The sequence below is a fragment of the Mycetomoellerius zeteki genome, unplaced genomic scaffold (genome assembly GCF_001594055.1).
Source record: "Mycetomoellerius zeteki isolate Tzet28-1 unplaced genomic scaffold, Tzet1.0 scaffold224, whole genome shotgun sequence".
Taxonomy (NCBI): domain Eukaryota; kingdom Metazoa; phylum Arthropoda; class Insecta; order Hymenoptera; family Formicidae; genus Mycetomoellerius; species Mycetomoellerius zeteki.
This window is the reverse complement of record NW_017257199.1, coordinates 508,849-525,474: the sequence shown is the minus strand read 5'-3', so window position 1 is coordinate 525,474 and position 16,626 is coordinate 508,849. Positions and strand designations below refer to the sequence as shown.

Below are 16,626 nucleotides of genomic sequence, written 5' to 3'. Positions count from 1 at the left end.
TTGATCCATCCGCGTGCGAATATTCCTGTTTCCCATTTGTGGCTTCGCGTTGTAACTCGCTTTGTAACTCACGTTCAGATTAGCCTTTTGATTTGAGTTACTGGTACGACAGTGGAAACGCACTGCCGATGGCTGGTGGATTGTATACAGAGGAAGTGGATTGTAGTGACGCTAAAAGCGTCCACCTCAGATCAGAGGTATCGCCCACCACGGTCGGATACACGTTCAGGAAATTGATGCTCGCGTCTCCGTTTACCTTCGACCCGACACGGTAGTTCGTGGTGTTTGCTTTCGTTTCAAGACTGACACTTGGTCGAGCAACGCTCTCGACAAGTTGAACGCGGATTCACTTCGGCGAGTTCTTATCAGGCGCGAGTAGCGTTTGATTCGCAACCCCCGACATTGACATCCTGATCGACGTTGGAATCGGAATTCTCTTTAAGACGAGGCATTTCTCTTCGTCTTGAATTCTCTCGTGTCCGTTGAGATCAATCGATCCCTGAACGGCATCGGAATTCTAATCGACCCCTCCTCCTCAATTGTTGGTAAGATAGCGCTATCGGTATTTTGATTAAAATTCGCGTTACAGTTCGCGTCTGCACCGCTACTTATTTATTAGTGCTTTCCAGCAAGAGATACAGGTCCGTATTCAGAACAAACTTACAACAATGTTAATTGCTAACATGTTATACTTTACGTTATGCATATTATAAAATTTCGAAGATAAAAACGCGCTTTTATCGATAAAAGCATGTTCCGAAAGCATGTTCCGTTGTTCTTTTGCAAATTGCGTAATTAAATAATAGTGATTCTATTATTGATATAATATTATGTCATTTTAAATGTTTATAGTTTCATAAATTAGTTTTCTTTACATAATATAGGATATATCTTTATCTATAGAATAGGAATGTGTTGGCATTATTGCCTACACTACTGCCTACTGACTATGTCAGTTTTGGAGACCATTTTGTCAGACGCTCGTTTTTGCATAACTTACGAAAAACTTAATTATTGCAAAATTGCAAACAGTATTATAAAAACTGCTTATACTATCTGATAGAAGACACTTTTTAATTTGTATTTATGTTTTTGAAGTTATATTGTTACCTTTTGTTTAAGAAATATTGTCTAAAGACACAAAGTCGCGGTATCGGTGACCTCTCTCTCTTCCTCTAGTTGTAAAAATTCAACCACAGTCGAATATGAGGAGATTATTCGATTGTGATTGGTCAATTTTTACAAATATAACCACTTACAACTACGCTTATGCAATTGTAGGGTAAGCTTTACATAAAATAATATACCTAAGCATAAACTCAGCAAACACCAAGTTACATGTATAATATAACACGTGTTATATTACAGTTATATTGTTGAATGGGAAATTACAATTAACATGTAGATACGTTACATGTAACTTGGTGTTTGCTAGAAAGTATAACATAAGGTCACTGAATCAATAATATCATCCGATATAAAAATCACATAAAAATGTCATATTGATTTACATAAGATACTTATTGATCCAGTGGTCTTATGCTATGCAGGTTATGTCATTTTATGTATGTGATGGGCTTTACACAGTGTTCATTTCGTTTTTGTTTAATATTGGCAAACACCGAGGGTGTAATTATTTACTGTGTAATTAATTACACTGTACCATCCGTGTCTGTTACTGGAAAGCAAGTTGTTTACACTGACCTATTGACCTATGACAGACGTAATTCCTATGATCAAGTGAAAAGACACAGAACATTTTAGCAGATTATTTGTATATCCTTACAAAAATCTAATACTGACTGCAATACTGAAAAACAGTCATTAGTTATTTATTTTAAGTGTTGAAAGCACTGTTGTTAGTATTTATTTAATATTCCAAATAAGTTAATAATTAATAACTACTTTCAGTAATAAATTGACTAGAATTAAATTAGATTTCTGTAAGGATATTAAAGGTAATGCCTTTGAAAATTTTTTTTCAAACGCTGTAGTCGCGATGATTACGCCGATTGTCGACGTTTTCATTGTGCTGTTAGTGTTTTTCGATGAATCTATTGCATATTTCTTAGCTTTTCGTAACCTTTTCATTTTCGCCTATCTCTGCGTTACACATTATTAATATATGATGACAAATCAGCGGAATAAATTGTTTCGAATTGTTTAGCCACTGCAACAGGTTGCGACTCAACAGGTTCGGTTTTCGCCTTCGAGCGTCTACTTAGACATCGCCGATGCGTAGTCGAGTTTCGTTTAATCCCGCTAGGATCAGACTCAGACGTCCTGCTGCTTAGAATCGTCGTTTGCGGTTTCGCAAGAATTTGTTCTTGGTGCAACACTCGATTTAGGACTTGGCATGCGGTTTCTTGTCTCAAAAAATTAATCAAATACGAGTCTCGATAACTTACGACCTTAATATCACAATATAAATCTGAATTGACTCAGACGGGATGAATATGTTTTGCTTCGAGTGTTGCGCGTCATATTCATAATTTTTAGAAAGTTTCTGACAAAATTTACTGAGTATGTTTCGTATACTCGTGTCTTGTTTTTGCATTTTTATTAACTATAAGATTTTATGATGTTTATCAGTAGGTGACCATTAACATCGCTTTGAGTGTGAACACTTTCTTTTGTTTTAGCCAAGGTTGGGAAGTAACGCGTTACTTGTAACGACGTTACATTTTCGTTACTTTTTTTGGGTAACGATTTGGTAACGACGTTACATTTTCTTCAGTAATGAGTATTGAAATTGACCCCGTTACTCTTGTATCGTTACTTTTTTATAGGTCACGACCGTCACGGACAATAAAGATTGTAGGTACTAAATAAGCAAAGAACTTTTTGCATATTTTTGTTTCATTCACTAGCTTCGCTTTAGCATAAAAACACTAAAAATTTTAAATATCTATTATTAATAAAATATCATAGAATTAAACATAAGTAAAATATTAATAAAAGATAAAATGTTCAAAGATAAATATCTTTCTAAATATCTTATATATACAATAGTTTATTTTCTATGTGTGTCTTAGCATTCTGTCTTAGAAACCTGTTTTAATATATAAAAAAGTGTAATTATACAGAAGACAGATTTATTCATCGATTTTGACAAAAGGATCATATTATTCGACGCGTTTTTGCACGAAATAAACGAATCTGACAGATTTCCTTACTTTGATAATCATCAACTTTAACCATTAATATCTCGGTTCGCCCGACAGAGTGATACTTATTTTTTTGCCAGATTTGTTCATTTCATGCAAAAACGCAACGAATGACCCTAATTTCATCAAAATCGGTGAGTAGGCCCGTCTCGTACATAATTAGAAAAAAAGTAACGAAAAGTAACGATTTTTTATCGTTACTTTTAAATAACGGTAACGCGTTATTTTTTAGAATCGGTAACGAGTAACGGTAACGAGTTATTTTTTACCACAAATAACGATAACGGTAACACGTTACTTTTAAAAAGTAACTTTCCCAACCCTGGTTTTAGCAAGTGCATTCATAACCTTAACAGCTTATTTATATTAACGTATCTTATAACAAGAAAATATCAAGATTATTAGAGTTTACTGCTTATTATAAAGGATTAAAAATAAAAGATTAAAACACATTTTTCGCAATATTATGCTGTATTATACTATCATAAAGATAAAAACGCTGCAAACCCAAAAAGAGATATGTGTAATCTACAATGAAGATAGTATCGATGATTGCATGTGTTAATTTTGGTTTACAAAGTTCCGTGGTGAAAATTTCTCCATTTAATGTAAGACACTTCTGATAGGTTAAGTGCAGTGGATGATGATTCAATCAAAGCCTTGACCGAAAATTTAATCCGCAATCATTTGAGATATCACAGAAAAGCTTGGAATATTTAAATCGAGTGTTGAAAATCACTTGCGCAAATAAAAAATGAGAAGACTTTTTCGCCAACTCTTTTCTTTGAGGCTATCCTGTGAAAGATTGGCGGTATCTATATAGAGGTCTACTTACCCCATTTTGACTCAGTATGCGGAGACGTTGGTCATACAAAGGAAAAAAAGAATATCGCAACATCGCTATTTCTGTTGATATTGCGCCGAATATTCACAGTTTGCATCGCATTTCGTTCACATCGAACAATGGAATTTACCATGTCGTTTCCAGACCGTATTGATGCGCGACGTTTTGATTGACGCCAACATTTGCGTTGCGGTCGCCGACGTTTGCGTGTTGATCGGAGCTGCAGGCTATTGATGCACGTCGTGATGCAACGTCCCCTTTAACGGAGATTTCTACGGAAGTTTTGTTTCCGAACGGATGACTGACGTAGAGACGAATAGTTGCACGATCCGCGGTTATTGTTCGCGATTCAAGGTGGTATTGGCATTCGTGTTGGCAGCCGCGGCTGTATCCGACGGTGAAATCGTTGGCGGTTCCGATTTTAAATTCGACTTCCTTCCACCCGCGTCGGCTCGCTCTTCGCCGTCAATTTTATTGGCTATTATCTCTGGCAAGCCAGAGTATCGCGATGCGGTACTCGAGCATTTGCCTAGTTTCCCCGCAATCCTCTGACTGAAGTTGGCTTAAGTGATTCATTCCTAGCATTTGATTGAACCGCGAGTTGCTCGCTTTCGCGAAACGCCAATATATTCCAGTTACGATTGTTATTTTAACGTCGGTATTTAAGGTTCGCATAACCATCATCTGAATTACCTCTTTCGCTGAAATTTTGCGAGGATAACGATTTTATCGTAGTGTCTAACAATTCCGCATTTCCCGTCAACGAAGACGAAGCAATTGAATTTTCCGTGTTTACACGTGAGGTCGATCTAGTACTGTCGCTGAAATTGTCGTTCGTTGTTATGTCCGATGTATTGTTATTCTTCGTTGCTTGTCGAACCGTTCAAATCCGTTCGAAACTGTGTTTGATCGGCGCTTTTCGCGTTCAACGAGGCAAACTTTATCGTGTCTTTGGCTACACGTTGATCCTCGTTCATATTTTTCTTCGAAAGTGCTCGTAAGCATCGCTTCATTACCCAGAGCCACATCGATTCTCACAGCGAAATCTCACTTCTCGAACTCAAACTTGTCTCGGCATTTTATTTGTTTTGCGGTCTGTTGGACGATGGTTTTATTGTTACATATTTCGAGCACCGGTGACCCACTCTGAATTTTCCATTCAGATCGTTTGATATTTAGATTATTATAGAAAAACGTAGTTTATTTATTATGAAAAATAATTTTTTTATTTTTATATTATACATGGATATACTCGTATATATATAATTATAATATATGATGGTACATTAGACTCTCTCTCTCTCTCTCTTTCTCTCTAATTCTTTTTTGTAAGAATAATTTAAAAAAATTTTTAAACATTATGAAATGTACATATTATTTAATAAATATAATAAATAATAAAGAACTACCGCAAAAAGGATGGACTTTCGCCTGTTTTTCAGTCCTTGATTTCAAATCGAATTTTATGTCAAATGATAGCTCATGATGAGACATTAATCACAAACAAGTTTTACGTTGAGTATGCAATTGGTTTCAGAAATATAGAGTGTGTGTCAAAAAAAGATCACCAACTACTATAAGAAAACATGACACTAACAACGCTTTATAGCACAAATTTTTATTGAATTTTTTTGAAAGTCGGTACTTATAGGTTCTTTGAGTTGCTGATTACGAATCTGATGTCAGATTTTAAAAATTCAAGATGGCGGAAATAATATGGCGGACACAAATACTGGAACAATCATTTACTTCTATGGACTTCACATAATTCTTAAACTCTTAAGCGTGCAAGGGAGGTCTCAAAGGCCCAGAGAACATCAGTTTTGCGATCTTTTTTGTTTTTTTTTCTGATGTTTTGTAAAATTATAAAATTTGAAACTGATTTAACGAATCTTTATCTGTTTCCAATGTAGATATTAATCTCGGTTCAACTTATTCTTCATCTTTTTCTGATTCTTAGAACTAAACAGCATAGATTTTACTATTGTTTTCTGATATTGCAATTTGCATTTTATTTCAAATTTCATTTGAAGAATAATGAGGGCCTCTGAGTTTCGAACTGCCCGATTAAGTAACTATATAATGCTTTCTGCCAAGTTAAGGATTAAATTGATTTGACATAGAACGTGTTAATTAACGATTCAATATCGTTTCTTTGTTGGGCCCGGCCGTTTCAGTTCTGGCAACGGAATCTAGCTTTGTATTTAAAAAGCGTCATACAGCACTTTGTAATCCGTATTATTCTGCACAGAATTGATCAGCTTCCGTGACAGATATCTACGTCAGAATTTCGTAATGTAATCTGAAGATGGCATCAAAAATTATTACCGGCGATAACCAATGCTCGTCAATTTACTCGTGAGCTATTCAACGTGGCGCAATGTGTCGACGAATCAAGAGATAGGAATCAATTTGCAAACTTGTTGGTCTCTTCTATGAAACAACGCTCGCGGATAATCCAACTTTTCGCTATAAACAATTCAGCAACGAGAGACCGACATTCGCTTGCAAACTAATGCTGGATCACCGAGTACCGTTTGGCAATTGTTTATATATCGTGATCACGTTTCTGATACGAACAAAACTAAACATAATACAACAACAGAGCGTTGCAGGATAAACTCTTCGATTATCAATGCATGGAAACGCATAACGTTCGGTATCAATTCGCAACGAAGTTTCGATAGCCGTTTGGAATGAATTCACTGGATCGAATTCGATAGTTAGATACTTCTCGATGTCTATCAATCCCGATAACGTTTCTTGTAAAATAAATGTGATAGGTATGCAAATTAAAATCTCTGTGGATTATATTTTTCGATAAAGGAAATTAATTGCGTGTCACGCCACTAAAAAGATAAAAAATATTCCAGCTGTTACCTTGATTCATTCCTTTGAATAAAGAGTTTCTTTCTTGAAATTCCAAGTTTCCTCAAGTGTCACTTTGTTAGTCACTTTGTTAGTCAATTGTCGGATGGTCGTTAGCAGAGTCGTTATTACAGTGATCGTTAAAGTTTGAAGCGACAGTACTCGTTAGTCGACTGAACTTGACGCGATTCCTCACTCAGTTCCTTGGTGCAAGGCTGCATTTCGTTGCAGACTTTCGTCGTTTAAAGTGACCTGGATTGCCATAATCGATTCACGTTCCGGTGACAATTCTCGCGAGATGGGATCTGCGCTACGATCGGCCGAGGAAATTGAATCGTGATTCATCGTCATTTCGGGGAAGAAGCTCGACGATCTGGTCGGTTAGGTTCCGACTTGAACTGCTTGGACGGAGTTGGGTACACCGTTGAAGAACTCTCGATTGCACTTGATGTCTTTTCCACATCGTCCGATAACGGTTATGAAGTCCGAACGTCACTCGACGTCTCTGTCTTCGACATAGCCGCTATCGAACCCGAGTTTGACCTTTCAAACGCGAATTTGAGCTATAAAGCTGGTATTGTTGAATCCTCGGTGGCTACTCGAGTCGTAGATGCATCGACACGTGGTTTGCTTGTATCTCCTTCGCAATCGAATTTCCGTTCGAGGAGCGCTACGATATTTTTAGATATCATCGAGTTTCCACTTTACACGTAGTAGCTCACGTTATTGCGATCGTCATATAGGCACTTGTTGTATAGGACTCGAGGTGAGCTGTTAGATTGTAGCTATGTTTGTGAAGTCTTCACTCGTCGAACGTTGATCACTATTGAAAGCTTGAAACAGGCGTGCTGCTGCCGACTGTCGAGGATATAGCGTGCTGAAAACATAGATTCGCACTGAATTCACCATCGTCGTCATCGATCATCTTGTTCCAATGGATGAAACTTGTAAAAGATTTACTTTATTTATTTCCTTCATTTCTCATAGTTACTCACTCGCTAGAATTTCTGAGATTAAGCTCTCTATATTTAAATGATAATTTGCTATTAATAGCACATTATACTATACGGACAGTTATCAATAATGACGATAAGAATTAATATTGATAGAATTTCGGAGTTAATAATTCATATAAAGTTAATAAAATTGATAGAATGTTAGACAGAGTTGATACAGAATATTAAGATTAACAACTGATAGGATTTTACTAAGGCCACGAGAATCGATAACAGATACGTAATCGGGATTGGAAATCGCATTGCTCTGAATCCATTGCTCAACGTGAATTTATACTCATCTAGAGTGAACCAATCTGCTACGCGTCACTAATAAGCACCGCTTTTATCGATGCATCGACGACGGCATTATATATAGTCACGCTATAGTTCCGCCTTTAATTGAGTCATTTTTATCGACCCTCAGTGCATCCCTTAATGATTCTCAGAGCAATATTGCAGGCTTTATTTGCTTTAGCAGAGATGCTCTCCCGTCATTTCTCGAAAACATAAAAGTTCTGACCGATTCACAGAATGCCGTTTACGCATCATTGAGTTCTTATTGAAATTCTAATATGAATCCACTTGGGAAAGTAAGACTGCATTATTTTCGTTGCCGCCTTGGACAAACGTTATTGTCGAGTTGAAGAGGAATACCTTTCCCCGGATTTCGCACTTCTTATTTTTTTGCGTGGCAAAGCAACCTTTACGGGATTCTGTTTGCAAGTATGGCTCACGATGGTGGTAGTGCACCCATTACGCGACATTGTTTCAACACGGCTCTCATTTGAATTACTATCGGAAGCATGTACGTGATATACCGTGTGCAAGGAGTTAACTGCACTCCGTTGTCAACGTCGTCGTCGTGCTGCGTACATTTCCCATGCGAATGCATTTCCCATGCGGGGAAGGGGGACAGAAAAATCTTAAATTGCACGTGGAGTCGAGTGAGGGCTCGTTTGAAAGAGCCTTCCAAGACGAGAACAACGCGTGATGTCCCAGGTCTGTACGATTTTTTTTCACGTCCCGCGCAGTCTTTTTCATGTCCTCGCCGTGAGCCCTCCGCTACTGCGAAATCTCAATGATTAAATGATCATAACTCTAAAAAAAAAAATCGTAGAGACCTGGGACACCACGCGTTGTTCTCGTCTTGGAAGGCTCTTTCAAACGAGTCCTCACTCAACCCCACGTGCAATTTAAGATTTTTCCGTCTCTCTTCCTCCCCGCCCCTCGAGGGTGTTAAAATGGGCGTTTTTGGTATTAAATGATAGATTTTATGATGCCATTTGTATCCCTATAAACTTCAATCCTCTATCTCGAACCGTTCAGAAGTTATTTAGGTGTCCCGATACTTTTTCCTCACCCTGTATATATATATATATATATATATGTGTGTATATATACATACATATGTGTGTGTGTGTGTATATTATATTTCGTGTAGTTTCTGCATATATCAAGTATTGTTGAATAACAGAATTCTATTTCCAGATGCGAAGTCTTCAGAATAATACATTTCTCTCTCTTCCTTCCCTGCTGTTTCTTTGATGCCATATCTCTTTAAGAATGCAATTAATAGTGTGCATATCGGTTGTTACCATGCGTTAGTATAGCGTATTCATCATAGCATTTGACACCCGCACTTTGCTGTTTGATAATTGAGTCACAATTAATCTTTAATTTCGTCTTTATAACATTTAACAAACGAATTCTTTCCAGCCTTATCGAGTCTTCATTTAAAAATAATTGTTAAAACTCTGTAAAAGTAAGCAAACGAGATTTTGCTAGATGGTATAACAAAACTATTGTATTGATAAAACGAAGCTACTGATCCTGAACATTCGATGACGAACATTTCAATATTACTACTGTCTCTTGTTATGTAACGTAAATACGTTTCTGTTCGGTGTAACGTGCAGAAAGTGTGGGTGTATTTTTGTCCGTGGAAAATTGAACGCCAGCACATTTTAACGGGATAAGACGTTCGCGCAAGAGAACTGCAACCAACGATAAAAAGGTACGAGCGAAAAGGAACTATGATATAGGGAGAAAGCTTTTCTGGAATAAAGAGAAGCAAGAATCTTAAGCATTTTCTTGATGATAACCTTTCGGGATAAGTATTAAAGTGAAGTTCCTTTGCAATCGTTTTGCTGGCGAATTTACGAATTGCATGATAGAAAAGATCTGTTTTCGGTGTTTAAAGTAAAAATAGTCCAGAAAATCGATTCTATGTTCATCTTTTTATTGTGTGTGGGCAAGATATCAGGTATACTTTATTATCACGAAATTTGAAAATAATATTTCATAGAAAAATTTGTAAAAATAATATGCGTTATGCACATCCTACTCGGCGTATACTCGCATTTTAATGAGCTCTGTTGCAATCTAGCTTGGGTTCTAAATTCTGAATTAAGCAAAAAGGCACTGCAATTATTCGCGGTTAATATTTCAACCCTTAATGCGACCTGCCGCCCGAAGCACGAACGTTTCCTGGTTTCTAGATATATGGAGATATAGCATTAACCGCTATATCTCGCTAGAAATCTAATTAGTTCGTTTCACGTTCGTCGTGGTTGCATCAAGGTCAAGTGCCTCGTGAAATAATTTGTGACTCCTTTTGTAGAATTATTCTCATTGGGATTTTTTCTTTATTCTCATGTCGATACTTAATAGTGTCCTTTATAGCTCATCGTTTTTTCGTCGACGTTTTCTCGAAGATGTTTTTCCTTCGCATTGTAGAAATACCCGGCGCGGCGTGAGAATATTTCAAATGACGACACAAGCAATTCTTTACTTTACACTACGGCAATTATCTACCAGGATTGCCACAAAATTAGAAATCAGAGATCAAATTGTCAGAGAAATGGAAAAAATTGGGTAGGAAAATTGGGGAAAAATCAGAGATTTTTGTAAAATTTTCTGGACAATTAAAATTCTTGGCTTTAAAGAAATTTAACGTACATACGTCATAGATTATATCTAAACATAACTTTGAAATACTATACTCAACTTAACATTAAAAATGCAAGCAATATCAGCAACATTAATAGTAATTTACATTGCTATATTAAATTGATCTCTCAACAAAATATTTAACGGTTTCCAAATCAGAACGAAAATACTAAAATTTTTTAATATTATTAAAAATCAAGGAAAATCATAAAATTTTGTCTGAAAATCGTGAAAAAATTATGAAATTTTAGGATGAAAAATTTGTGACAACTCTGTCTTCTTTCTTATGATAAAAAAATTGTGTCGAGCCTCTTATTCACGATCGCCTTTTCCTTTCAAGAGCGACCTTCTCCTCGTAATATTTCGCATTACCAGATCAATGTGTCTCTACGTCGGTAGGTAGTGATAACAGCAATATTCTTGCGTGGGTTATCGAGTGCTGAAAAAATTAACTGGCGGTCCAATCTCTGAGTTTTTTTTATATCTACAATAACGTCTGCTTCCGATTCTACAGAGTGCGGCCGACAAAATCGCGTGAAAATTCATTTGGAAAGGATTTGCTGGAGAATCTACGCTGTAAACTCGATTTCACTCCGGTGCCTCTGTCGCGAATTCGTCGGAATAAATTTTCGCCGGAACACTCTGCATTCGTTGTGTGTCTGCGCATCGTGTAAGTCCATTCAATTTCATCGCATTTACCTCGTTGTAGTAACATATAAAGTTCCACTGTAATATATTTAATGATCTAGATAAAAGCTTTCAGTGAAAATCAATCGAAACGATATCCGAGCAGGTTACAATACCTAGTATTTCTATCACAACGGGCGCAATGCTTACATTCTGATGAGAGAGATTTTCTCTTCTTTCCCTCTCTCTCACAATCTCTCTTCTCTCTGCCTATTTCCTTCATACCGTAGTGTATTGTCGAGGTCTCAGATTCCCTCGTTCATGATAACGCACATTATCATTTATCGGGGAATGTAGCCGTAGCCGATCGAGTGCAATGCTCCATTGACGTTTCCCCGCGGACGAAATGTCACTTGGAAACGGCTCTGTGTCGATATCGCCCGCGGAATGTCGAGCTTCTCGTTGTCGGGCAAGCTATATAATAGGCGTGATATTTGCATTAGCCTCTAATGTATCCGTCGAAAATTAGTTCTATATGATAAATCCATCAGTGTGTGACGTTCGCTGTTCGCGGTTATCGGCAATTGCCATCGGCATCGATGGACGATCCCTCCTCCGTTTTATATTCCCGGAATAAAAATGAATTTTAGGATTTACGACCCGAGCACCTTCCGATATCACGTAGCATCTGTCGGTGACATCGGATGATCGAAATTTTTATCATTTTTCGTGTTTTTTTAATCGGAGAATGTCGCTTCCAAAATGTCTAAATCTTCGACAAATACATCGTCATTTTAGGGTAACTCTTGGGAACATATAAAAAACATTGGGTATATATAGAGTAGCTCTCGCAGAACGAGCCTTTAATCATTCTACGTTTCTCGTGGCTCTGAATGTTGTCTTCGAATAATGGCTTTTCTTCTGGAGCACAATTGAGAAGAAATGAGCATACGTTCCTCTAGTTCGAAGAAAGCAATGTTCTGACTAGCAGTGTTTTTTCTCTATATTCAACCTTTCAAACTTTAGTTCCTTGAAGCAATTATTCATTTCGCAGAACGTGAATTTACCATAATCGATTTTGAGATAGATTGTTTGGTTTGAAAAGTGACTAAGTTTTTAATCGAGATTTATGAGAATTTAAGAGGTCACTTTCAAAATGTTACCAATGCAATCGCATTAGTTCTGATGTCTTTAGAGTTCACGATTTTTTGTACCAGTTTCGATTATTTTGAAATAAATAGTTCCTTCCTTCTACTAAGAGAATTCATTTTTCTCCGATCTGATTAATTATAGTTGAATTAAAAAAAAAAAGGAATAATTGGGCTTGCAGTGATGATAAAAAGGACGGTGAATTATGCATTCCGTTGAGAGTGTAATTCTGTGAATAGCGTTAATTCAAGAGGGAAGTCGCTTTGGAAAATTAGCCCGGCATTTTCCAGCTCGCAGATTAAATTGCACTTCTCTGATATTACCGCAAAAATGCTCTTATTCTATTTGCCTATTTCTTCGTACATTTTCATTATCGAACACATCGTTATAAGATAATTGACAACACTGTTCGACAAAAAAAACGTTTCTCAAACATTAAAACAAGATCAGTCATTTTTTTATAGTTTTCTGGATGCTGAACACCACGATTTCGTTTTCCAATTGCTCCATTAAATCACAATTTTGAAAAATTTGCAATTAAAGTTGCAAAAAGGGATCATTTTCACGTATTTCGTCATGTTATAATTACGACGCTAAAGAAGTTTTATTGCAATTTGTTAAATATATTGTTAGGACTTTCAATATACAACTGTGATTAATAAATTATTCACGGCTAAATGTGAAACCTATTGCGGAAAAGCTATGAATTAGGCCATTGACGATTTACCAGATACCTTTCAATGAATCCGATATCAATATTAATACATTCAATGTAATGGAATATGTCAAAACTTGAAAATATCCGAATAATTGCAAAAATGTCTGCATAGACTTTCATAATTTCGAATTATAGATTATTTGATAAATGATTTATAATTAATAGTTATTCCGTAATAGAGACCATATTTAATTATAATTAATATTTAACCTGAATAGATTAACATAAATATCTTGTTAATCATAATCGACACTAAAAAATCCTTTCGAGGGCTGAAAATCCTGATAATATATTAATATACTTCAGCACGTCATATATCGTAGTTACAATAAAAATATATGAAAATAACCTTTTTTGCAATATATCTACTGATAACAGTTGGTTAAGTCATAAGTAAAGAAGTTGAGATTTGTTGAACTATGTAATTGGATCTTAGTGACGAAGTTTCACCTCGTCTAATCGCAGGATAGGTGACGCTGGATCGCAAATGTTTATCTTTCTCGTTTTTCTTGGCTGACTTTCGACGTTAGATTGATCCCCGTCGTTATAGCTTGAGACTTGCTTCCGTTTCGCTATTAACCCTTCTTAAACCCAACGTCATATAAAGCGCGCCCACGCTGTACCTACTTTAACACACGCTGGGACTTTTCTAGATAAACAGAAGAAGGAAATATATTTTTCCAGGACCAGACATTAATCCAAGTGGAGTTTCAGTAGGAGTGTTCTGTAGTAGTTCACGCACTAAAAGCGAGAATGTACTTAAGCGAGGGGAAGAAAGATAGCGTTCGTACGGGAGTTAGAAAGCCACTATCTTTGGGATTATTATTTAATATATCTAAGGACGATAACTCGTGCTTAAGCAGGACGATTAGCGATAACGGGATATATATCTCTTGTTCATTGATGATAACATCACGATTTGATAACATTAGGTCTAGTACAATAGTAGGGGAAGAACAGTGACATTGATCTAATTAATATTGACTATCGCGATGACGCTGTATTACCTTTTATAATTCATTTTCAAACGTATGTATTATTTCAAAAAAAATGAGAGAAGAAGAAAGAAAAAAGGCTCACCGATCAATGGATATCGCCATCAATGTGAAGACGCTGGCACATATTGTGAGAACCGCGATGAACTGGGAAATCTTGCAGTAGAGCGTTCCAAACGGCCAGTGGCTGTTGAGCATGTAGGTGTAGTTGAAGGTGACGTTCAAGGTGGATACCATGGCGTCCGCGATACTGAGGTTTACCAGGAAGTAATTGGTGACGGTGCGCATCCGCCTGTGCGCCAGCACGATCCATATCACTATTAAATTGCCACCGGTCGCCACGGTGATCATGCCGGCGAACAGGAGCGTCCAAATCATCTGCCGCCACCACGGAAGCACGAATTGATTCCGCGGCGCCAAATCCGTGTAGTTGGTACCGTTGTGATAGGTGTCATTGTCGAACCACAGCGTTGTCACGTTCCAGAGGTGAGACGTGGAATTGTACGTCATCAAGTCGTCGAGGCTCTGCATCACGAATATCACGGTCTCTTCGCTTATGTTAAACTATATATAGAGCGAAAAACCCTGCTCTCCACCGCTATTCAACCGCCACCGCTGCCCGCCTTTCCGTTTGCAATTTTGTGTCTCACAGTGTCTTTCTTATCTCGCTTTAAAGTGTGCTGAGCTTTCGCCCGGAGCGCACAATCTTCATTCCCTCGTTTACGTTTCCGTTACCCGCTATTCTTTTTTCTCTCCGAGATGCGCCAAATTTTTGGTAACTGATTTTTTTATAATCTCTAACATTTATGACAACGATGTCGAGATCATCATTCGTCGGATGTGTCCGCATTGATTTATCTCTTTCAAAAGCCGAATATTTTCGGAATACTTCGGTGCTCATAAAATTTACTTGTCGCTTTATTTAAGGGATAAAAATTGGATACACCGGTAGAAAGCAGCGCGATTGTTGTCTTTCAAGCCAAGTAGCTTACACATTCCTGTCAACCGCGCATACCAGCCGACAAAGTCGGGCGAGCTTTCATAACACTGACGTAGCGTCCGAGACTTTCGTCGTACTTGTTCCCGTGTGATAGAAGGGCACGTTACATTCTACAGTCGAGGCATTATGACAATTTTCGAGTTCTTTGCGTTGTCTTTTCGTCGTCACGAGATGAATTTCCGAATCGTGGTCGAAGAGCCGAGAAACATCCATCGGTCGTATTCGCGCTGTTATCACTGCTCGTAAATTCCGTTTCACGCTCGCCTAGCGTCACCGATTCTCTCAATCAGGGTCGATCTTTCGTGAGAGCGCGTCAACTGCCGGCGCCGAAAACACGAGCTTTTAATTCCGGCGTATGACATCGCGTCGAATCGCGCGTCGGCAAATCGCGTTTTTTTCCGTTCGATCGATCTTAATTAGGAAAATCGCAGCGGCGCGTGGGACGAATCTATTTTGCGGATAAGCGCGCACTCTTTGTAATCGTTCGCGGGGAGGATTCATAGTCGCTTGATTAAGGAAATCGTTAATTTGATCCCTTTATCGACCACTTATCGATATATTACGTACTGAGATACTTTCACGCGACAGGACATTTCGTTACTTCCACCGCGGTTTTGGTGGCATGTCCGTCAATAATATTGGCACAATTACTATGTGCTTTCACCGATTAAACCGTGGGGTAACATTGTGACACAGCCGACCGATAGCCCTCAACTCGATGTCCGAGCTTGCTTCCACTTACGTTTCATGCACGAGCGCTCTCCGCAAAATCCGATCGTTTCCCAAACCGCCGATCGGCTGCCACCGAATGAGATTCCATTGTCCTCGCGGCTTATTCGCCGTAGATGAGTGCGCTTTTTTTCATCGATATTCGAAGCTTCGATTCGAAGCTGTTCTCTTCTGGAGATAGTCGTTACTGGAGCGAATTTTTGTGTCAGTTTGCTTTTTTTCGCATAATCAGAGATTAAGAATCGATGATGATCATTCTAATCTGTCAGTTAGAGGAAAAGACTGATGGGTTTTCTGGTCTACAAGAAAAGTTTTGTGTTCAATTTTTCCGTCGATATTCGAATCCTCGATACAACTGTTCTTTTTTTGGAAACGTAGTCGTTACTACAACGAATTTTCGTGTCGGCTTGTTTCTTTTTGCACAATCAGAGACGAGATGAGGAATCGATGATGATTATACTAATCTCTCGATTAAAGGAAAAGACTGATGATTCTCTGGTCTATAAGAGGAGTTTTGTGTTTAATCTTTTTGGCGTTGCTCCAACATGTCGTGTGTCGTTTAATGATCACTAAAACGTCGTT

The 16,626-nt window shown here is 37.7% G+C and overlaps 1 protein-coding gene across 3 annotated transcripts in view; it reads right to left on the bottom strand.

The window, feature by feature from the left end:
• Window positions 1-16,263, bottom strand: part of LOC108723189 (tachykinin-like peptides receptor 99D) — a 47,869-nt gene extending 31,606 nt beyond the window's left edge. For all 3 annotated transcript variants that reach the window (XM_018448746.1, XM_018448744.1, XM_018448747.1), the window contains exon 1: window positions 14,401-16,263. In XM_018448746.1, the coding sequence (XP_018304248.1) occupies window positions 14,401-14,846 (446 nt within the window). In that variant the 5' untranslated portion in view covers window positions 14,847-16,263. The remainder of the gene's footprint in view (window positions 1-14,400) is intronic.
• Window positions 16,264-16,626: the final 363 nt, after the last annotated feature.